Source organism: Parus major, chromosome 7 (assembly GCF_001522545.3).
Source record: "Parus major isolate Abel chromosome 7, Parus_major1.1, whole genome shotgun sequence".
In the NCBI taxonomy this organism is placed as follows: domain Eukaryota; kingdom Metazoa; phylum Chordata; class Aves; order Passeriformes; family Paridae; genus Parus; species Parus major.
The window spans coordinates 20,696,933-20,721,856 of record NC_031776.1 but is presented as its reverse complement, the minus strand read 5'-3'; the positions used below and the strand labels follow the sequence as shown (position 1 = coordinate 20,721,856).

Sequence of the window (24,924 nt, the reverse complement as noted above, 5' to 3'; positions counted from 1 at the left end):
CACAGCACAGCACAGCACAGCACAGCACAGCACCTCAGCACACCACACAGCACAGCACAGCACAGCACTGTGCACACCATTACACATCACTGCACTGCACTGCCCACCATCACACTGAGCAGCACAGCACTGTGCAGTGTACACTCTTACCCAGTGTTCACAGTGTAAGAATATTTAAGAGAGAGGATAGAAAGATCAGGGGTGCTGATCTCTAAGTGTGGTATTAAGTACACCTGTCACAGGAGGAATCATGCCTTCTGCTATGCTGGTATTGCAGTCTCCTGCAATTCTATTTGTGTCTAGCATTTTAGAGCTCAGCAGCTCCAATGAGAGGACATAAAATTTATCAGGGGGCAAGACTCCAGTTGCTCCACCTCAGCAGGCAGCCAGAGGCCATGCCAAGCGGTGCTTTTCAGCTTTTTGTATGTTACTTATGATGCTGGTGAATGAGACAGGAGTTTTGATGAGTGCCCACCAGAGAGACAAAATTGCTAGGATACAATCTGCAGCAGGAAAAGGGAAGAGAGGTTCATATGCAGCCAGCCAGAAGTGAGGTGGGAGACCAGAAAATGTGTTTGCATGGGAACATGGAAAGAAAGAGACGAGCAGTTTGGGTGTATGGTCCCAGGAAACAGCAGAGTTGGGCCAGTCAAGAAACATGACTACTGTGTATTACTGTAAATCTGTGCCTGTAGATGAATGTGTACATCCAAATAGTTCAGGCTGCTGCACACCTTAACTATAGAAAAGCATCACAGCCTCTCCTTTGCTTTAAATGTTGAACTACACCCGTATCTGGTAAGGGCCAATGAACTTCATTAAGAGCTATTCTGATCTCAGTCTCATATTTGTCATATGTCTCATCTCATAGTCTCACCTCTCATACTTGAAGTGATTGTCCACATTGCTTTTGCACTTCAGCTACTTTAGCTCTTCCTGAATTTCCAGGAGACTTTCTGTATCTACAGCTTAAAATTAATATGTATTTTTAAACACAGGTTTTTAATGTACAATTTCCACAAGTGTTCCTAAGTTCAAATAAACCCAAAACATGCCTCCTAAAGTTCTGAAAGCTTCTTTGGATGTGTTACAACTGTGTGGGTATACAAGTCTTAACATTATTCCCAGTTTGATTTGGATAACACAGAACAGACTGGACTGGATGATTTATGTTTGGATAACATAAACCAGACTGGACTTAAAGGGAGGTTTGCCCCATCAAAAAACCCCACAAAACTCCCCAACAAAATCACCTGCAAATAAAAGGGGAAAATGTTGATGTTTAAAAAAATTAACACATTTGCAAACCCGATGGTTTTACCTGTTTCTGGAAGAAAAAAGGTTGAAGCAGTGGGTCTTCATGTACTTCATTGAACCTCATCAAGAAAAGAAGTTACCTGAGAAGGCAGATCTTTCTGTGGCAGGGAAGGGGTATCTGGAATGCTGCAGCTAATCTTTCATCTTTTGTTTCTGCATTCCTTGGCAGGGAGCTTAGATTCTCCATAACTTTGTAAAGTCTCCCTTATTTGCACCCATATGAGATTTTTTTGCTTGGTACAGGGAGAAAGGAAGGAACAAAGACTCTCTGGGCCAAAAAATGGAGTAACAAGTGGAGCTTTTCCTTCATTTAGACTGGCTGCAGTAGTTGTCACTCTTCCTCTTCCCCAATGCTTCTTCCCCAGGCCACCTGTTCTACTCTGTCTCTTTGCAGTAATGAGAAGTATCGAATGATAATATTGGACAAAAGGCCTTTTGTAAAGCAATGCTCATGCATTATACTTTTTTCATTAATTTTATTTTTAATTTATACCAGACTTTTTAGAATGTAGCATAACCACAAATACCTTTTTAGAAAATGTGCTAACTTGTTTCTTGTAACAGACATGAGTGTTAGTTACCAGGCTGAGATAGAGCAGAAGTCTTTAACACTTGCTATTAAATGAACCCAAACAACAAAACCCTCCAGAAGGTATTTGTTATTCAGCACTCCTGTTTCAATGGAGTATATGCAGGCAGAGATTCTGACTGGACCCTAGAGAGAGGAAAGATGTGTGCTAATGTCTTTACAATTTGATGGGCGAAGGCATGAGCAGTAACGTATTTGAAATGGGTCTTAATGTCTCTACCGACCTCAAGCAGCAGGTTTGTTACCAGGCCCAGACAGCTTGGCTCCTGAAACAGGCAAGGGTCTGCACAAGCCTGAACTTTGGGGTAAAATTACAGGTTCAAGGCGGGATATGTGGTAGGTTGTTTGGGAAGATTGTACCTGCCTAGTACCTCAGCCATCGGGAAGAGAGCAACATGTGGCCGGGAGTTCAGATAAAAGGAGGCTGTGCCCTCTGAAATCTCAAGAGAGAAATTCATAGGCGTGTGCCCCAGTGGACGGTCTCCCTCTCTTTATTCAAATAAAGTTGCAAGACTCCTCTGTCTCCTTTTTGAGCATAAACCTCTGAGGTTTGTGGATTAATTTTCCTGACACTAGAATCTGATCCTGCAAAGCACTGAGCAGTGCAGCCCTCCTGTCATTGTGGTAGAAGAGCAGCCAGTCTGTTGTAGCTCTTGGACCTTTCCATCATCAGATGAACCAGGAGGCAGGAGAAAATTTGATCTTGCATGGGAAAGGTTGGTTTATCTTTTCAACGACAAAGGTATTGACTTAATTAATTTTGGTATCCTTAAACGCAAAGATAAAGTAGAGCCATGCTCAGTAACTCAACATTCACACTAATTTTAAATGAGGAAAGATTCACCCACTTCCTGTTTATGAAACACAACACTTCAGGCTGTGTATGCCTGAAGTGTTGTGTTTCATTCTGACCCCAACATACAAGAAATGCATCTATGTGAGGGGCAGCCACTCAGCATGTCTCTGTAGCACTGATTTAGGACAGAGGGTTTAGCTTGGTTTTAGGTAAAATTTAAGTGCTCCCCCTCTAACTGGATTACATGCTTTTCTATAACCAGTTCCCATACTAGGGGAATTTCACATTAAAGCTATAAGATTAGAAAATAATATGAACATTTAAAAGTATTTGAAAGCAGTTTAAATAGGTCATTTCCTTCTAAAATAAACACAACATTTGAAGCAGAATAATATTTTAATAAAATTAAATCTAAGTATTCACAAAGCATTATGCACATACAGTACATACTGTATTTAAAGCCTACAGACCTTAGATCATTTTATTCTAATGTAGTCAGCTTTGGACACAAGCTAAGCTTACTCATTTTGTAATAAGAAAGTTTACAATTGTTCCTGAAAGTGATTTTACATATATACATATATATATATATAGCTCTATATCTATACCCCTACATGTAAGTGTAGGTATATACACACACTTGTGTGTATGTGTGTATATAAATATATATACACATACACATACATACACATCTATGTACATCTATAAAATACACACACGCACACGTCCAGGAGTGTGTGTGAGGTGTGTGTATGTGAGCCTTGTAGAGGGGCCGGTCAGTAAAAAGAGGTAACTGCAATCAGCCACCCTAATAATTATATAAAAAAAAAAAAGTGTAAAATATTTTAAAATTAAAACAGGTTGTTAATAATTTCTGTTGAACAAAAGGAACACAGTCTTCTGCATTACATAGAAATTAGGTTTATTGCATTTGATTATGTTTGTGTGACAGATGAAGAGTACCTGTCTGCTCATCACAGCTGAATTCTATGATGCAATTAAAAAAATAACAATACAAAGACCAAAAACCAATATGTGGTGGAAACAAATGATTCAATTTAATGCAGTTTTGTGGACGTGACCTATGGTGGTACTTTCCACCATATGGCAGTTTTCCTCTCTGTTAAAATACTGCCCTACTTTGACTAGTTTGGAAGGAGGCTGTTTACTCTGTCCTAATTGTTTCAAGCCCAGAAGACTTGGTTACCTTATTCTTTCTTTAGATTCATACTCATTGTGATTTATTAGAAAAAGCTCACTACAAGAACGGTAAATAAATTTTCAAGAGTGAGCTAGAAGAGCATTTTTCTTGAATTTTAGCTTGGTCAAGTAGAAGTTTTTCTATGTGAATTACTGTTATTGGTCTCCTATTTGCTCTGAAGACATATCCACAATAAAATAGTATTTCCATGACAGCAGTAAATCGTAATCTCCATGCAACGTAAACTGTAATTTCAGAACATGCATGTTATTTTAAAAAAAATATAAATATAAGGTGCCTTGAGAATGCTGGCAGTTTTACATTTGGAACATACAGTTAGTGTGTGTATATATATATATATATATATATATATTTACATCAGAACTGCTCAACTTTACCTTACAAGCTTCGGATTTAGGAAAATATACAGTACTTTTGCATATAATGGTATATTCCTTGTAGCCCCTGAGTCAAGTATAGAGGATTTAAATACAAAAAAAAAAAAAAAGAAAAAAAGAAGGAGAAACAGCCATTAAAAGCACTTACATTTTTGTGTGAAGTAATAGTATAAAAGTACTATTTCCCAGGAAGACCAGGATCAGAAACATGCCTATGAAGACTCAAGATTCCTACAGTGCTTAGTGAAGATTCTGGCAAGGAAGGGTGCCTAACTGGCGGGAGACAAGTTTTACAAGGCTGTGTGGGACGCTCTACAGACTGGTCATGTTCTTGGTCTAAAAAAGAAGCCAGGTTGTCTTCTGAGGCTGTGTTCAGATGCACTCCACTTGAGAAGGATTCTTTGGATTTAAGTTTAGATTTTTCAACATCTGAAATTTCAGGACACTGTAAGGGAAGAGAAGAAACAAGATGGTAATAATTACCATCCCTTTCAGGCCCTTGTTCTGTTCAAAATTAGCACATTCACATGGTTGATGTGAAACCATTTTTGAAAATTAAACAGTATACTGAAATATTTTTTACATGGTACTGCATTTGATTTAATGTAATTAAATGCAATTCTGCCGATTAATTATAAAAGTCTGGATATCTTTTCCTCACCTCAGACTTGTTAATATGACATCAAGATGCAGGTATAAGCAGCCCTTTCAAAAGACCTGATTACTCTTGAAACCCAGTCTAAGAGTATGCATCTCAACATTCTTGAATATGAAGTTCTGTTTTGGAGCATAACTCCAGAATTGCATGATTCTGAAAATTCTAACCACTTGGATTCCTTTTCTGAAAACTTTTGTGAAAATGACAATAAAGTAACCTGTCTGATTATAAGATCATTGTATGAATCTTTACAACCCTCATAGAAAATGTGGCCTCTGAAACTGTGGTGTCTAAGCCCACTGTGGAGATGCTGGGTCAAAAGAATAATTTCAAATTCCTTAAACTAGTGGACCAGCACCTAGATTGGTATGCATTTCTTCTTCATAAGATAAAAAGACTAGGAAACCTCTTTTGATCTTATTGGAAATGTACTTACCTGAGATGAAGGACTGAAACTTCTGTCTGTTTTAATTGATGCTGCAGGCTGAAGCTTTTGTATGACCCGGACTGCTGGCTCTTGATATTCTGCACTTGCTGTCACCATGCTATAGGCCGGTGGAATGAGTGCTGACTGCCTTTGCAGAAGCTGCAGGATGGTTTGGATATCAGCAGTCATTTGGGATTCAAGCCTGGAGAAAGAACAGGAAATCAGTTAGCTCATGGCCAGGAACAAGTGTATTTTACACACTGATTACGGAGGCATTCAAGTGGGGCCTGCAGTTTACCAGTAAAACCATTGCTTATTGTGGCATGACCATGTCTTAAATAGGGTAGAACAGTAGAGGGAGTACGGAGCCCTTCCAAAGCTTCTGGCTCTCCCTTTGTGGAACATATCTGTGAGCTTTTCCCTGTTTTTTGCTACAGTGAGAATGAGTTCATCACTGTGCTTCAGGTTTGCAACAAGAAGCAATGCGGGGGACTTGGTATCTGGTTGAAAATAACTGGAATAAATGTATTCTCTTCGTTGTAACTAAATTGATTTGTGCTGGCTGGGCATGGGACATTATTTTGATGCATCTGACAATAAATTCTGACATGCTGATACAATGCACTGAACTAAGCAAAAACTACATTTGTGTTTTTCCACAGTTATAAAAAGAAAGATGCTTCCAAAACCATTAAAAATCCAACTGCCCAATTCTCATTACTGTGAAAATTTATTCAAACTTATGCAGGCCTCAGAATTAATGTCAGCATTTCTGACATTCAAATTTTGTACCTTTAAATTTTTTTTGCCTTTTCATAAATTTGTATATGACTTCTAAAACACTTGAGCTGATTATGTTGCTCATACTTACAATTGCATATCACTGATGTGATTTTTACATGGTCTTGCCAAAATCTGTGACAAACTCAGGAAAAGGTAATGCCTATTGTACTTTCCAGCTGCTGGAAGGCTACAGCACATGTTGACAGATGGTAATGCAGATAATACAGACTTCTGTACAGCAACTGAGCTTCTGTCAGAGTAAACAAATCTTTGTCAGCAGCCTTTAATGTTGTGAATGTTACTACTTGGGCTCCCTACAGTAGCAGAATTGATCCTGTGCTGTCAAATTTTTTTGCTTTTACCACATGCTGCACTGATGTTATTTTTTATCCTGTTGGAGTTATTCATTCCATCCCTGTTTGGGATGTTGTTTCTTCCTTTATCAGGAGAAGCTGGTTTTGTGGCATCAGCTCTCAGAATAAAAGGCCAAAACCAAGACTTCTGTTAGAGTCAGACGTTCCCTACTTTCCCTCTTGGGCAGCTCCCTTGGGTTCTTTGCTACTTGCAAATATGCTGTTCTCACACAAGCATGGTGCTGATGCCACAGGGGAAGATGCTGCAGGAACAGCAGCATGCCACCATCCAGAGAGCTTCCATCAGCTAAACCTGGGCCTTAACACCTCAGTGAATAAAGGATAGCTTTGGAGGATGTGCACTCACATGTGTTTTTGACTTTTAATTAACTCTTAAATTGCTCCCCTCTTACTTTGCTTGTACTTGAAAGTTTCCTTGTACTTCAAATAAAAGAGTGTCTCTGGTAGTGTTTATTCATCATCATTGTATAGAAAGGTTCATTTTCCATTCTCCAGAATTAAAAACATATCCATGTTACTCAAACAAACAGGGGAACCTTAAATGCTTGAACGAGTCTCCATGAAGTTCCAATTGCTTAAAGAAGAGAAACAGAGATAACTCTAGGGACATACTACTTGTACAGTGGCTCTCCAGTCCTCTATGTCTATTTAACAATTGAGTGTTATGCCAAGCCTCTAATTTCTTATGGAAGAAGTTGGGGAGAAGTGACCATGCTTTTTAAGCTGGCAGGTCAGATCTGAAAAAGGCAGGAAAGGATATTTTCCGCTATATTCATAGAAAACCCAGAAAGGCCCCAAATCCCAAAAACATGAAAAGCTTTAAAAACATGAGAGTAGTTAAAGAATAAGGTGATTTAATAAAATACATAACAATTTAATTAGCTTATCACCCACAATTTTATTGTCTCACAGAAGAAAATACTGAGAACTTGCATGATAAAACTATGAGTAACTTTGAGGTATAACTTCAGTTTTGAGAGCTTAAGGTTTCAATAAATGAAATGTTACCAAAAGACTATATACTGTTGATGGGGATCCTGCAGACATTTAGTTATGTGACATTTACAGTTACTTAGATTACTTGACTTTACTGTAATTAGAATTACAGCAGTTTAGGGTTAAGTGTTAAAAATGTCTTTTAATGCATTATGTCATATTCAGAAATGAAAAATACTCTTGTTTGATTGGCTTGTGGTGGATGAAGGAATCAATATGCAGTTAACCTGGCTTTAAACGGATTGCTAAAATATATAGCACAGAATGACAGTGAATAGCTACTAAAGTATAATTAGGACTGAGTACATGTCATAGTATTTGTCATGGAAAAATATTGAAAGTTATGGAATTACAGAGTAAAACTAAAAAAGCCATGGTCCTGAGCACAGGGCAATTTAAAATTAAGTGAAGTTACATGGTAAATTACATTCAGGATGGATCAAAATTGTGTAACTGTATTTTTAAGATGCTCTAAGCTATGCTGCTTAGCTGCCAGCAAAGAGTAATGTATCAGTATTAAGCGAAGGTGATATTGGACTCTGATAAAGAAAACATCATTTTTCTGCTGTAATAGGTATAAATATTGTGCCTTTGCCTACTCCCATGTCTTCCTTATTATAGAGTTGCAAAAAACGTTAATGCATCAGAAAGGGAATTTATCTGCAATACATTTTAAAAAAGCAGGCAGCTGGTGTACTTTGAGTCTCCAGAAAAAAAAAAGTACTTCAGATCTTGAAGATACTGAAAATTGCCATTTTGTGTCCCTGCCCAAGACAGGGGGTTGGAACTAGATGATCTTTAATGTCCCTTCCATCACAAACTGTGTGTTGTTCTATGATCTAGGAACAACAGTTTTGATGAGGTGAGATTTAAATTTAACAATTTTAGGTGCCTCAGTACAACTTCTTGGTTAAAAAGATGGTCTAAAACAGCTGAGGAAAAAGGCTCTACTGAAAAGCCATTCAGAGTAGCTAATATGCATACCTAGAGGTAAAAGATATGAATATTCTGGCAACACATTAAAAATTGTCCACTCAGATTTCCCAAAACTGTTTTTTCCAATAATCTGGAAAGCCTAACTTAAGTGATATATCGGCTCCTCAGAATACATACAGATGAAAAAGTGATATTTCCATCAGGTATATTTTTGTACTTTTGAGCTTCTGAACATCTGAATGCTTTTGGAAACTTCCTGCACAAACTTATTCCTCCTGTAACATCATCAGTATCAGCTGTATTTTTTACTCTTTCACACACAGGTTTTTGGTCTTTATTTTTACCTGTTGAGTTGTTCTTGAAGTAAATCTAATCGATTCTCCACTTCTCCGTATATAAAGTCACTTTCAGTTTCACAGATTCCCCACGTCACATGGGATAATGCTGGTTGAACTGGGGAGTCCTGGTACTCCTGGATGTTCTCCTGTTCCCAGTTTCTTTTGTTGATGTCTGATGAAAAAAACAACCATATAAAAGTATAGATTTATATACATATAGTTAGAGAGGGATTGACACCTCTCAAGCATCCCACTTAGTTTCTCAAAACCTTGAAAGTCAAATTGGTACATTGGCACACAACATCTCTTTTGGTACACTACCCCTTAAGGAAAGGTAAGAGTGGTTAGCGACATACAGGCCTACATTTTGAAGCTGTTTCTAGTCAGCATCATCGGAGTTCTGCCACTGAATGTCTTCTCTAGTTTTATTGCTATTATTTTACAAATGCATCCCAAATTTTCTCAAAGTGTTCTTTTCAGCAAATTTTTATTCATTGAAAATAGATTTTTTTTCTAACCTAAAGGCATTAAATGATGTACTTGAATGTCTTTTGATACTGCACTTCAGAGGCTTTTTCTTGCCCTTGAATGAGCTCTTGAAGTGTATTCATAGCTTAGCTCTTTGGTGTAAAAGAAGGATTTGCTGCATTGCATTTGCAGCACTGGGCATGTGGTACGGCACACTGGAATGTCCCCTCTGGAGAAAGGTGCCAGGCCTCAGGGAGCTGCCTTTCTTACCCATAACTCTAACACTACTTGTCTTAGCCTGGTGAAGTGGAATATGTTTTCTCTGAGACAGGGGCCATTCGATGCAGCTCATGCTGCTTGCAAAAGGATAGTGCTTATTATTCTTATAAAGGAAATTGATTTTCATTGATGTAGCTTTTTGCATCGCTATTTTCCCACCCAGTCCATTCACCACTGTGTAAACCACATCTCTGAAACTCTTACAGTACTGTGGGGTGAAAGGTGCCAGTTCATTTTGTTTAATGATTTGGGACTCCTAAAAGAATGAAATATTCAGCATTGCTGGGTCAGCCAGAGATCACTTCTATTAAATGCAGATTCATGGTAAACATGAAGTTTATAAAAACACTCATTATATGAGTAATTTATATTTATTTCTTTACCTCCATCACTTTGTAAAAAAATTGATGATGGTTAGTCTAGTCCTCACCCTATACCTGCTGCACCCAAATTTTATTTCTCTTGACCCTCCCAGTTCTTGGATCTCTGTGACCCAACACTGCACATGATTACCCAACAGAGCTCAGGGACACTCCTTCCTTTTGCTTTGACTTCTGGTTGGGGCTATTTCTCTTTCCTCTCTTAGTTTACTTGATTTACCTCTCTGTGGATTTATTAGTTTACACTCTTGGCTCTATCTATTTCTCCTGTTCACCAAGCTGTTGAAACATTACACATCCAATATCATGGGTATATACTTGTTACACTTATTAAGTATAGAATGAAGATCTTGCTGTGACCTTTGCAGAACTTACAGGTGACATACTTAGGTTGAACAGTGCTTTTACTACAGCTCACCTTTCCCCCCATAGCCTGTGTTTACTCTGAGTTAATCTGTTATACAAAAAGTCAAAATTGGTCAGAATCACTCATTCTTCTTTGATGTGATAAAAAAGGCTGTTTAAATTTCAACATCTGCTCAATACTATTCCCATTAGGGTTTTTTTTTTGTAATTATTTAACTACATGAAGTTATAGAACATATTAAAGTTCTTATTGCATCCAGGCTGCTGCTTCATCATACAGCTGGGCAAAATCCTTGACTGCTTGTAAGGCATCTGCAATTGGATTTGAATCACACATCAGTCCCTGAATGATTTGCTCAGAGCTTCTCCTAACACTTCTCTTGGCACCACACGCTGTTAACTCAGCATAGGTTACATTCATTTCACACTTGTGAAATTTTTCTAAGCAACCATAGCAGCTAGAGCCATATTACAAAGAGAAGAGAAAAAAACCCCACAGTGTGGGTGACATGTAAGAGCTTTGTCCAAATGCTAATAGCTAATCCTTTTCAAACATGTCTTTGAGCAGTGTTTCTCTAAGTAAAGAAAAAAAAAAAAAAGAAGAAAAAAAGCAAGAAGTTCCCACTCAGATTTAGTGTTTCAAGTAGATTTAGCCAGGAAGGGGAGCTCTCACTACATGATTCAAGTGTAAGGGGAGACTTCCTTTTCTCTCGCTCTCTTTTGTTTTGTTTTGCTTTGGTTTGTTTGTGGTTTTTTGTTTGTTTTGTTTTGTTTTTGTCAGACAAAGGTCGTTATTGCATTATCTGATCTTTGGTTAGCAGGTGGTAGAAGGTTTCCTGGAGCTGTAGAGAGGGTTTGAATTTCATGTGATGACCTATAACTGATTATATTCAGTGGGCAGAAGAAAGAGGAAGGAGATTTCATCTTGGCTACACAGAAACCTGTTTTGCTTCTCAGGAACTGAAGCCAACAGAAAGGAAGAGATAAAGGGTGTCAGAAGCATGTAATTTGGTTTTAGGAAGCACACATGGCACAATTTGCAGTGTCCAAGGAAAAGCTGGAAAGCTCTCAGCAAACTGAATGGAGAGTACTATAAAAAATTGAGGGGTAAAGTTTCAAGCTATGAAAATTTAAAAAGTTTAAGTGTAATGGATTTTATAAATCCAATAGACTTATAATCTGTGAGTTTCAGGAGCATTTTACTGTTTTTTAATGTCTTGTAAAAACATGGATGTTGTAAAAAAAAAAAAAAAAAGCTGGTTATTTTTCACAATAAGTCATTCATTAAAATCACAGATCTTCAATGCCCTGGATTGTCCCAGGGAAATTACTGCTGGTTTTGTCCCAGAATACATATTTGGAGACTATTGTAATAGATGCTTAATTTGTGACAGAGCAAATGATTTGGCATTGAAAAGAGAAAGTAAGTTCACACACACCATAAATAAGTCAATACTCTATAAAATATGGTGTTTTACTCATCTAAGTGTCTTTTCAGGTATTCCGTATTCCTTAGTAAGCCCAGAAAAGCCCATCAGCAGCTACAGCTTTATAACCAGCTCTGGTCTTCCAGGGCTTGAAGAATCTTAGACTGAATACTAAGTCAATGAATGTATAACTAGTTTCACCAGAACAAGTGAAGATTCAGTCTTTTAGGCCAAATAATGAACAATTGAAAATAACATTTTTTCTTTATATATAGTTAACAGCTACAGAAAATTTCTCAGATCTTCACAAAAGAGCCATATGTTTAAAAGTTAAAAGCTGCATTCTAGAATTATGAGAGATGTTCATAGTGTTTCTGTCAAATTATACAGTGCATTATTAATAGTCTTCAATTCATTGAAGTAATGACCAAAACTTAAAACAAAATATAATTAAATATGTATCAGTCACAGCGGTAATGAATTGGAGTAGCTTTATACAAGTGCACTTTATCCAAAATTTATAAGGTACCATAATATATGAGGATACATAAAAAAAGAGGTTTTTCCCAAGTTCATTATGTTTGTAACTACTCTTATGGTAAGTTATATTCGACCTCTAATACCAGAAGTAAGAATTTAGTTTAAAACATGTATCAGGAAAAGCTAACCTTATTGACCTTGAAGGTTTTATAAATGTTTATAAATATTGCAAGAAAGCTCATTATCTTGCCTAACATTGCTAGAAATGATAAATTACAAAGTGGGGAAAAGAGTGTGGTCTTAATCAAATATACAACCTTTAGATATGCTAAATTTAGCTCAAATAAAATCTGCAATAGGTTGCCTTGGAAAATGTTGCTATAGCTGCAAGGACACATTTCTGGCTATTGGTAGAGGAAAGGAAACTTTTCCAACTGCAGTATGTGAGCAACAAGTTTATGTGGTTTGGATTTACAGGGCCTTACCTTGAAGAGACCAGACTTCACATATTAATAACTCTGAGATGTTAAAATCATTGTTTGGTCTGATTAATCATTAAGTTTATTTAAAATGATAGCCTAAAAGCCTAAAGTTTATTGAATGATGGTTAAATGGTTAAATTGTCTCAATGGAAACTGCTGAGGAAAACAGCATTAAACAATAAACATGTAATTCTTCCCTTCAGACTGAAAGAATTACAAATGAACTTGCAGTGATATTTAAATTGTATATTAATACAGGGTTTTTCATTAATTTCCTTTCACATCACCAAGAAAATTAATATTTAAGTATACTAGATGTAATTTTAATTATGTGATTTAACTCTATGTAAAAGTATCTAAGATTACTTAATAGTTCCTGATCATTTATCATATACAAAAGCTCAAATCTTTATTCTTGTGTGTTACTTATGGAAGTCATGATTTTTTTCCTGTGTGATGTAATGACACTCCTTTAACCAACAGGTGCAGCAAGACAGGAAAGCATTCTTTCAAGCTATTAGGATTTTTTTTTTACTTAATTTTTGTTGTGCCTTGTCAATGCAGTGGATAAAATTAAATGTCTGAAAACATATTATTGGTTCATGTGCAACTTTCACTAATTTTAGCTACTCTGGCTCTCATTATCTATAATTTTTTACTGTCATCCAACTCTGGCACATCAAATACCCTTTGGGAAATACTGTACTGCTTTGAGCGCGGTATCTCCTAAATGGAGATAACGTCAATGAGCACTCAGCGAAGACAAATACCAGTAGACAATTTGGAAGAGTTTGTTTAAATTATTAGGTAGTTCAATTACAAGATGATTTGTAGTAAAATCTAGAAAGACCTTTTAGAGGTTCTACAAGCCAGTCCCATAGAACTGTAATCCAGCTTCCACTGAATTAAACTATATTAATCCTCTTGAGAAATAATTATTTTTAGACCTAAGATATTTTTTCTTAGGTTTTTCTGAGGAAATATTATGTAAGGAATCAAGAGAATCATTCAGAACATTAGTTTTATTGATCAGACTAAAAAGATGTCTGCTCAAACTTTGCTAAATAGAAACAGCTGGATTACCTTTACAAGAACTGCTTCTTTTGTCAGTAAGTATTTCTTCTGTGTCATGATCCATTTCTTCAAAGTCCATCTCTGTGGTTTTCTCTGTTACAGATGGGTAATCAGCTATCCCAGAGAACAGGGGCTTTTGCTCATCTTCAATGGAGGACACAAAAGATGATGACCCACTTTTTTTCTCCTCAAAATGTTTCTTAATAGATTGATAGTATCTGGTGCTGTCTCCTGAGGGTTCAGGATCACTCTGATCATTCTCTTTGAAGTAATCTATGAAAGAGAAATAATTGTATACAAAAATAAGCAATTCTTGAAAGTTTATTGTAGTTTATTATGGTCTGAGGATAGACATGATTCTTATATCAGGTAGGAAGTTCACTGTCTATTAGGAAAAAAATACTTTAAAGCCTTTTTTTTTATTTTTTCATCAGAGGAGTTATATATTTCTTTTGTAATTTTGGAAGACATTTGTATGTAATAAGGATTCTTAGTCCATAAACTATAACTCATTTTGCAAAACTTGTTTGTATCAAAACAACAAAGGCTTTATTCAACACAACCCTTCTGTGTACTCTTTTTTTTTCCAGTGAGGTGAAATCTGAGGAAGTCTTATATTACAAAGTTTACAAAATATGAAATCTTGTCTTCCAATTTCTCTCACTATTGGACATTTATCACAGTCTTGACAGGCTAACAGTCATGTATGTTTGACTTGGTATCAGAAATACTTTTTTAAGTTTTCTCACATGAAAGCATATTTGTTGATTATTCTTTTCCCATAAGAGGCATTTGTATTAATCAACCACTCATCCCCAGAATTTCTGGGTCCACCTAACCAGAGAGCGTATTTGTCTATATTTATTATGAGATTGATACAGTAGAGAGAAACAAAAGGAGGGAGTTCCTAGTCTGATTTATGGGATCACCTCAAAACAACTTTGCAAGTAGCTCAAATTCATTAGCCTTTAGAACTGCAATTCTCTGAACATCCAATCTTTTGAATAACAAAAGTAAACAACATTCTATGATATCTATGGTAGCAGTGTATAAGTCAAGCTGAGAATGAATCTTTCATTATTCATATTCAGGGTCTGTAGTGAGCAGCAGCAGATTTAGTCCTCTTAAGAAATGACAAGTAAGCCTAGATTTAAACAGATATCTTTAAAAATATATTGTAAAAATTAAATAGGATTTAAACCCTACAATGACTATTTATTAATACAAGAAGGTTTAATCTCTTTTCAGCATAAACCTGAAGCTAACTTCCAACTCAATATTTGGTTTTACCTATTTTTAACTGAAATGTCAAGATAATTTCAGTTCTGCTATTTATTTAAAACACATTTTAGCAGGGTAGTCTCAACATCATATAAATACTGTAACTAGTTTGCATTAACTTCCTAGGGAGACAGCATGATTTCCCATCTGCTTTGTGCTAATTACTAATCAACATAGTTCTGGAATGTCTGTAGTCTTTATAGCCTACAGCAGTGGCTAATCCAACATTCTGTATATTCCCTAGGTTTCTTCTCTCTTTTCTGATCACAGTAAGGAAATGAAACTGTGGCTTCTTCTAATTGTCTTTGTCTGCACATAAAAAGAATGCAATATCTGTAAAGAATGCCCTTCAAGGGTCCAGAAATCTGTGAGCAGTGAGGGCAGGTAACGGTGAAGAAAATAAACCAAATAAAAAAGCAAAATAAACCAAATAGCCAAGTAGGTGTCCTGTACCTGTACCCTCTAGAGTCTCCAAGGGCAATTAACACAACCCCAAACTGAGGTGACGTTAATGGGCTTTTGTTGAGCAGGACTGCTGTCTCTAAGTGATACTGGTGATGCACAGTCGCTGCAAAATTGTCAAAACAACTGCAAATGGACTGTCAATGTAAAAGCTCTTGGGAGATGCTCAGCCTCAAGACACAAGTGCCATGTTCTTGGCAATTCCATCTCCAAAACAAAAAAACCCAAAAGAAAGCTTCATAAGAAAATTTTATTATAGATGTCTCCCATGGCATTTCTTGTGGGAATATATTGAAAACATAGTCACGCTACAGTAAATTGTCTTAATTACTTAGTGTTTGACTGATTTCAACCTGTGAAAAAGACCTTCTAATGAAAGCTTGAAATTACCAATTTTTAGGGTAATTTTATATGTTCATGGGATTTTGTGCACTAACGGCAGCTGTAATGAGCACCCTGTGGAATACAAATCAAGCAGTGGAATAATTTTAAGAAGGGGTCATTGAGACTCTAGTGAAAAAAATTGTTTAGCAGCTGAACTATAGCAGACTGTCTTATCTTTTATATTAATAAAATACTAAAATAGTTAGAAACAGGAATCCAGATTCTGCTAACAATTACTCTGCTGTAAAACCAGGGTAATTTGGTTGATATCCCTGCGTCTAGTCTCCATCAATATCAGAACAACAGAACACATTATTTTCCAAATACTGTCCAAGTATTATGAACTCACTGGCATGAGAAGGAAGGCAAAGTTCTGTTGAATGTAGGCTTGTGCCTATTGAAATCAAGGGGGATTTGTTCATCAGCTGATCTATTTCAAAATGGACATCTTTGGCTTTACTGCCATTGCTTTGTTTTCTAGGCATTTGGCTATACTCAGAAAGTCAAAAGTTGCTTTCCTTTTAAAAGGCTCCTATTTAATCCTAAAGAATCTTTTTTCTGGAGGATAATCTTGTCATACTTTGCACCTAGAATATGAATTAAAATAGAAATGGCTCCATTTTATTGACTCTTCAGGACCTGATAATATTGCAAGCTCTGTACCTCTGCTCAACACCTTAGCAGTGCCTCTGCAGCTCATTGGAAAATAAGTTACAGATAATAGGTAGGACTTTTTTCAGAATGTGAATTTCTCCAATTTCTCCTTCTTTTTGTAATGAAATTCAGTCATTGGTTTGGAATGGATTTTCCAGAAGTGAAGACTTTTCTATCTGTGTATGTATGAATACATTCACTTTCTGCCTCATAGAAAAGTGTTTTATAAGTTTTATTTATCCCTTTCTGTTCTTCTTGTAAACGTAATCATTAAACCCCACCTTCCTCTTCTCCCCCACACCAGTTCTAGTGTTTTCTCTTTCCTTTTCCAGTAAGAGAAATTTCATTTTCTGATTCTGAAACAGCTAGAAACTGTTTTACTGACAATGATTGTTTTCGTAACTTCCTGCATTACTAAAATGTACAAACATCATTTACACTCTTTATGGGACTGTTTAAGCCTGTTATGTGTTTTGGATGCCTGCCAAGTCTACAGGTAATCTCCTTCAACATTTGCTGTCTAGAAACTCCAAAATCTTCAAAGCAATTATCAGAAGGTTTGTGTCCTGTTTTTCACACATCCAAGGGCAAAGGAAGGGAAGAAATGTGGTTGTCACAAGTCTGGGTCATAGAACTATGACAGTGACTCACAGAAATGCTAGCATTAAAATCCTGCCTCATGGGATGGTTACCAGTGGTCAGGTTTCTTTTGGTGATATGGTCTGCAGTATTGAAATTTTTCATTACTCAAGTAGTTTCTGTTGTTTCAGAAAGTACTGTAACTCACCCTGAATCCACTTAAATGAAACTGAGACATTTACGAACCTTGAATTTTAGTGCTTAAGCTCTTGACTCAGAATCAACATGGCCTTGGAGTTCTGACATGTTGTGACATTTGGATTTTTGTCAAAGCCAGCCTTAACTCATGTTCTGACAAGGAGTATGTTGCAGAAGAGGTCATCTGTTCTAGAAGACAACCACTTGAACAAAGCATTCTACCACTGTTCAAATTTCAACAGAAATTTGTCTGTTCAATTGGTTCTGATCCTCTTAGGTCATGACTGGTAATCAGATAAACTGAGAACTGTTGCCTTCATAAACATTTTTGAGTGCCTGTTGAAAGCATAGCCTGCTCCAACATCTACATATGACTAATGCATCGCTGAGAACAAAATAATAAGGGAAAAAAAGAAAAAAAATTAAGTAAAACCTTAAGTCCTTATAAATAATAGTTTTAAGTAGCAAGAAAGCAGAAACTGCTACCACTAGAAGCGTTTCTTGCTCCTTGGTGAAGCATCATTGGTGATTATAGCATGGTTCAAATTTACAAAATGTCTAATTACCTACTTTTTTTGACAGGTCATAATGAAAACTGTATGGAAAAAGCACAAATTTAGTGTACAAGAAAAAAGACAAATAGTTTGAAAGCTTTGCACAGGGTCTATTGGATAACCTGAGAAACTCAGATCTAAATATTTTCCAAATTATCCAATCTGGAAAAATATAAATTAGTATGGTCAAGAAAAGTCATTGGTCCTAAAGCTCTGAAAACAAACTGAACTGTTAAAATCTGCAGTGCACTTTATATAGCAAGGGTCCCCTTTACAGGAAAACCACTTGTATATCACACATTATTATGCACTTCGTACAATGAAACAATTAACATAAAGGTCATCTTTCACACACACTTTATTTTCTTTTGTAATCCAAATAATCACATAGTATTCTGATGGATAGTTGCACTGCAATTCACTTTTAAAAGTGGAAAGGGATGTTTGCAACTTTTTACTTATAATCAGAGTTAGAGGTAAAGCACAGAGTGCCTATTCAGTGATACAGATATTTCTTCAAATTTGAGAACCACAGGATTATACAGTTTAGAAATTTAAGAAAGCAAAGTAATGAACCCTGAAGCCATCACATATTTATTAAAAAATTAATTTATTAAGAGCACCAGATTTTTGTGATAAAATTAGAATTCACTACATGACCACAATTTCTCCTTCTGTGGACATCATATTATAGTTAGGCCCTCATACAGCATAATATCCAGCAAAACTAAAGTGAAACAAAGAACAACTGAGAACAGGTAGTTTCAATCAGAGATTTTTTTCCTTAAAAATAATATTTTGAAACACATGCAGTTATATCAAAGCTTGGCCATTTTCATAACATGGCAGAAACAAGAAGTCTTAAAGATGCACATACATTTCCTGAGACAACCAGTAGAAAGAATTTGTCTGAAGTTCCACCAGGCACTTGAATTTGTATATCTAGAAGTCCTGCTTCAACACCTTCCATTACATGTCTGTAGACCTAACAGACCTCAACATCTGAAACAATGCCAAAGACTTACTGTGGCTCCTGAAACCTGAGCTGTGGAAGTTCTTGCATTCTTAAGCACATGTTGGTTTTCCTCCTTCCTCAATTCTACTCATTATGCTTCTCTTCAAATATCCCACCTATCTTTAGGACCCCCTACTTAAAAATGTACTGTCAGATATGTGTGTGGTATTTGACTAACACAAAGTAAAAATGCTGTCTGTCTAATAACTATGCAGGAAGATCTCTAATCCTAAGAAAAGTAGGTTGCTGGAAGTATTTTAGGAAAGCCAAAATATTTTCTCTTTCAATAGTAAAAAGTTTTAAGTTTTTTTCTGTGATTTTTTTAATGATGGAAGATTTGTTTAATTCCAATTTTATTCATAATTTTGGAGGTTCTAAGTCTAGATATGATAGATAACACTAGATATAAATATAGATATAAACTAAAGAGATTCCATTGTTACAGAATTTCTGACAATTTTGCTGAAAAGTTCCAGTAGATTCAACAGTGATGGTGGAGGAGATGAACTGTACTGCAGAGTTTGAAATACTGTTCTATATCAGTGCATCTTGTGAGAGTTTGGTAAGTTAATGTGTCCTTTGCTGTGTGTATTTGAGCTATGAAAGTTTGGGTGATTTTGGAAATAGAGAATAGCAGAAGATACAGAAACCTCCCACCATCATGATGGACTGAAGTCCTTATGGTTTTTTTCATAAGGATCCATGTCCTCATTTTTAAAAGGGCTTGGAAATGAGCTAGTTTTTGAATAATTGATTTTGAGATACATTTAAAAAGCCAAGAATTTCAAAGTGTAAGGGAATATGAACTCCTTCATTTATTCTTTTGTGCCATTTTCAGTACAATGAGATGCTAGGGATAAACTGATGGCCTTTTATCTCAATTTTCTTTGTTTTGTCTCTTTTTGTGTCAGCTTTAATGCTAATCAGATAATGATGGAAGGACGATTATTAGTTTATATTTAATGGAATAATGCTATACTTAAAAACAATCAGAAACAAAGAATTATAGCAATGCACCTCAATGGATTCAGGGCATAGATCAAAACACTTCTCTTATCAAATTTAGAAATCTCTTCTCTTTTACAAGGAATTCAACTTCCACCATAGTACTATTATTACTATTTTTTTTTTCAAAGGATACCTGTGAATATGTGTGACTGCACACAACATTTTGATCATATTTGGCCTTTGGGAGCCACCTCTTTGGAGGTATCTCCTGGAAACACGGCTTTTCTGTGCAAGCTCCCAGAGGTGGCTCCTAGGCACGGTGGTAACAGCAGTAACACTAACAGGAGCAGATGGAACACTGCACTGGTGGGGTCTCTGATAACCAGGTACTTTTTTGCTGGGGTTTCATGATTAAGGCAAGATTTCTGGGGACATGAGGTCTTATTTCCAGCCATACCAGTTTCCAGCCTGCCAACACATTAGTTGCTTCCTGGCCGTTTAATCACCTAACACTCTGGTGGAATATTAGAAACTCTTTTCTAATTAAGCCCAAGCCAACTTCATCAGCGAAATTCTAGCAGTTTAACACAGTTAGGTAAGAGCTTCAATTTTTCTCCACATTCTTACCTGAGTTTCCTTTTGGGGCCATGGCACAGTGCTTGGCTGAGCATCTATTCATAAAGTAAGCATTTATATAAGTAAGCTGGGGGAGGGGACAAGAATGGAAAAGAACAGGACAGGGGCTGTTACCCCATTCTCTTAGTACTGCTCCAATTTATAATTTCAGGCAGGAGAATCAGTTCCTGAAACATTTCCTTGTCTTCTATATCTAAATCAAGAGCCATGGCCTCTAGATACTTTGTGTAATAAAGCTGTGATAATATGGCTTGGCTTCGTAGCCTGAAAGAGGGATACACACAATGCACACTTAAGGAAGATACATTAATCAAAACACAGTTAGACATTTATTAAAACCCTGGCTTTTGTGCTTACTTTGAGATTTGACCAGTAGACACATTTTGAAAAGTCTGATCAGGAAACATAACTTTTCAACTTAAAGTTAAGCAATATATCAGTTTACTAGTTAATAATATTTTAAGAAGAAAGCACTGCAAAATACATTTTATATTCCCCTTGACTGTTACAGTCTGTGTTGATGTGGGCAAGTGCAAGCCTCAGGGTAACAAGAGTCTGTGAGAATTTTGTTTAGTGACCACTGAAAATCCCATCCATGGAACTAAATTTTTCGTGTTGTAAGTTTCCTGGGCCGGCTGTCACTAGAAAAGTCCCAAGAAGGTTAAGATTTTAGAGCCAACATTAACAAAAAGTTTAAAAAGTTGCTAGCAAAAGTGATAATGCTTGAACTCCAGAACAGTCTTTTCAAAGCCCCAAGGTTTCAGACTTTCAGTGAAACTCTTTACACTGTGCTTTTTTCACTCATATATTGGATTTTTATATTGATGTAAACAACTCTAGAAATGTCCTATTCAGCACAGGATAATAGAACTGCAATCAGAACTAGCAGAGCAAAATAAAGTTCTTGCCTAAATGTATTTTCCTTGAAATTAGCTAACTCACACAGAACTGTTAGAAGTAAATGAGAAATGTGCAAGAAAGAATTGTATTCTGCACTGCTAAAAATGACAACTGAGTATAGATGGAGCAGCTCATTGTCTCAAAATTTTCAGTAGGACACTAGCTAGCCAGCCTAGCTGAGAGCTTTGTTTGGAACTGCCAGGCAGGAATGCTGCTAATTTTAAGCAGTCTCAGAGAGTTTCTTGGCTGACTGTCAAGCATCTATGGCAACTGGCTAAGTTTGCACCTGCACCTGTGCAAGAAGTACCATTGTTATTCAGAAAGACATGCAGTTAGTTTCTTTATGGTGGGAGCAAGTATAGGCTGCTATGTAATGTGTGCATTAATTTTTTGCAGGGGATGTCTTCTGATGTTGCAACTGATTCTAGAAGCCAGGGAACAAGCTGATCCCTCAAATAGTCTTGTAGCCTCTAAAATCAAACTATGACAGAGTCCTTATTAGCCTAACTAGTTAAGATCAGTTTTTGTTGACACAGGACAGAAATGGTGGAATAATGTATATGTGGAGTGATAAAGTCTTGTGTGGAATTGAGAACCAGGGGTACTAACTGCAGATGCATAAGAGAGCTGTGTTGATTTTGTTTAACCCCTGATATAACTCGTGCAGGAAGAGTTACCATGGCAACAAGGTCCAAATCAGGCTAGCATGAACTAAAGGCTGAGATAACACAATCCCATTTTTAGCACTCCAAAACAGAGGAAACATGATGATCACACTAAAGATGGAAAAAGGAAAATTTCAAGCTGCATAATATGCTAGTAGGTCAACAGCTGAAAGTAAAGAATGCCAGCCAGAAGAGCATTTACTAAGCATGCCTGCAATAATTTCAAAATAAAATATCAAAATATAACAGTGAGAATTCTGTGAGTCTCTATCTTGTTCAAACTGTAGTTCTGAAATCAAAATATGATTTTCGATTTTCATACAACACATATTTTTTCTTTTGGCAAAGTGTGGCCAGAAATGCATTTTCCAGCTGTTTGTTCAGAAACTCTGTCTTTCCTCCTCCAGTTCTGAAAAACTCTGCAGGATCATGCCTAAATATTTGTCATTATAGGCTGACTGTGCTAGATCAAAATAAGATGCCACTCCCTGCTACATACAAAGGGTTGAAATCAATGAACATTTCTTTACAAACTAGCAGTACCTCTAGTACTCTACAACCTCACAGAGGATCTGGGAAGGGCCACAGAAAAGTAACACTGACGATCTGTGACTATGAGGTGTCTGCTGTGGCCATGGGAACATGTAGAAAATCTAAAAAGAGACCAGAGAGGGGCAGTAAGCCAGTGGGCCAAAGGTGAACTCACTACTTGGCAAAGGACTCCTACTTGTTTTATCTTCTCCTCAGATGGACTTCCAATCTACCTCACTTCTGCTAACCCAGATATTACCAGGTGCTGTACTATCATTGCCAGGACTAAGGAGCTTGCCAGTCTTCCCTCTTCTTCCCCAGTGGTGAGAGTATTTTTTTCAGAGACAAAAATGTGGGAAATCATATTCTTTCAAAAGTAATGCAAATAAATGTTTCAAAGAGGATGTTCAGTGTAGTTGACTAGGCAAGAACCATAAAAGCCTAGGGGTCTTGGAACCTCACTGACAACCTGAGTAGCCTATTTGTAATTCTACAGCAGGCACAACATAAAAGATCACTTCCATCTTGTCTAGGTAGCAGCATATGTTTTCTCATAAGAAATGTGAAGGTTAGTCAGGCAAAGTATCTCTGTCAACAGATTCTTTGTGAAGAGCAGATTGAATATTTCATGGGGACATTTTCCTGACAGATTTGTTGTCACTCTTGGCTTCCTGCCCTAAAGATGCTTCTTTGATCACACAGGAATGTCATTGTTCTGAATAGCCACACTCTGGATTAGAGTCTCTTTGTTGAACATTATACCTGCTATGGGTATTTAAACTGTTCTCATTTATTATCAGCTACTCTGCTACTCTATAAATTGGTATTACGCTGCATTTAGGACTGAGGCTCAACTGTGGGGTGTGAAAGAGAAGCATAACAGAAACAGTCATTTGTCAGACAAAGCATTCAACCATAAAAGTGTAATGGTATTCAAGGAATTGTGATTTTCCTGCATGAAAATCCTGTGAGTATCAGCTTAGCTGTCTTCATGACTGTTGCTGTCTGACCAGAGCTGCTGGCTACAGTTCCTGGTATTTCACAATACTGAATAGTAGTGAAAAAGTTGAATGTTTCACTGAATTTTCCTCCATTTAGTTTACTCCCCAAAGCCACTAATGCGAACGTAAGTACATAAAATACTACCTAAACTTTTGCTAAAATAAACTTTTACACATTACCATTTGGATCAAAATCAGACAATGGTGAATCTACAGTGTCCTGAAATATTTTAAATTTTAAATTTTAAATTCTAAATTTTTAAATATTTCAATTCCAGGGAGAAACAATACCTAGCATGAAGTTCAACAAAGCACTTTGCTGAGGAGATAAAATAATCCACAGACTAGGTTGTCCACACAGTTTAAAACACGGTGTCTCAGAAAACAGATAATAAGAGATAATATTCATATCTATATGCATGTCTCAAAGGCAGTAAGGTAGCTTAATGTCAGAACAGCCCTTCACAGACAGATGTGAAGTCATGGAAGGGTGAAATGTGTATCTTCTAGTTATACATAAGCATATGGGGGTTAATGCACGGAGTAGTTTTGCTGCCCAGCTGGATTCTCAAGGGCTGCTCCAGTAACAGCCAACATGGGACCCTGATGTACCCAGTGTTACCAAGTGAAATACCAATGAATAATGAGGTGGTGCTGTCTAATGTAAGAAATGAAGTTAATTACCTTTCTCTATTTCACTTTGGAAAGACAATTTCCGTCTTCGTAGTTTGCAGTTATCTCCATCCGTATCATTGGTAGTTTGTGATCTTATTACAAGGTCAGACTTGATTAATGAAATATGAAACAAAATGACAGATTAGTCCCATCTAAAGAGGGCAGATTTGCAATAGGTGATTGACCATTAATCATGTTCAAGCTTTAAAAAAGGCAATATTAAAGTCAGTCTGCATCAACCTCTCCATCACCTGCTAATGAATGGAATTGCCCAAGGCTAACATTAAAAAAGTTTATGCAAATTGAGCAAAACCAACACTGTCATCACCTAATGGTGAAATAAAATTATCCTGATAATAAGTTTACATTGAAATTTATGTGTTCATATCTTATCGGCTTCCCTGAACTTGCACAGATCTGGTTTATGTAACATTAGAGAAATTAATGGAAAAAACTAAATAACCTCTATCAGAGAATGTAAACTATTTCAAGTGGTAATTGATTGCAATTATATTTATATTTAACTGATGGTAATGATTATAAAGGTTACAGTTTGCCATGATTATAAAGGTTATATTTTATAATAAATATAAGCCTGACAAGCATCAGGCACTTTACTTCTCATTATTTTATCTTCCTAGACCCTCCCTTCCTCTTTATCATATTTAGATC

The 24,924-nt window shown here is 36.5% G+C and overlaps 1 protein-coding gene across 2 annotated transcripts in view; it reads right to left on the bottom strand.

The window, feature by feature from the left end:
* Window positions 1-3,079: 3,079 nt before the first annotated feature.
* The window catches only part of KCNH7 (potassium voltage-gated channel subfamily H member 7), a 205,137-nt gene continuing 183,292 nt past the window's right edge, over window positions 3,080-24,924 (bottom strand). For both annotated transcript variants that reach the window (XM_033516131.1, XM_033516132.1), the window contains 5 exons: window positions 24,262-24,361; window positions 13,779-14,042; window positions 8,820-8,985; window positions 5,396-5,588; window positions 3,080-4,746 (listed from right to left, as the gene is read on the bottom strand). In XM_033516131.1, the coding sequence (XP_033372022.1) occupies window positions 4,480-4,746; window positions 5,396-5,588; window positions 8,820-8,985; window positions 13,779-14,042; window positions 24,262-24,361 (990 nt within the window). In that variant the 3' untranslated portion in view covers window positions 3,080-4,479. The remainder of the gene's footprint in view (window positions 4,747-5,395; window positions 5,589-8,819; window positions 8,986-13,778; window positions 14,043-24,261; window positions 24,362-24,924) is intronic.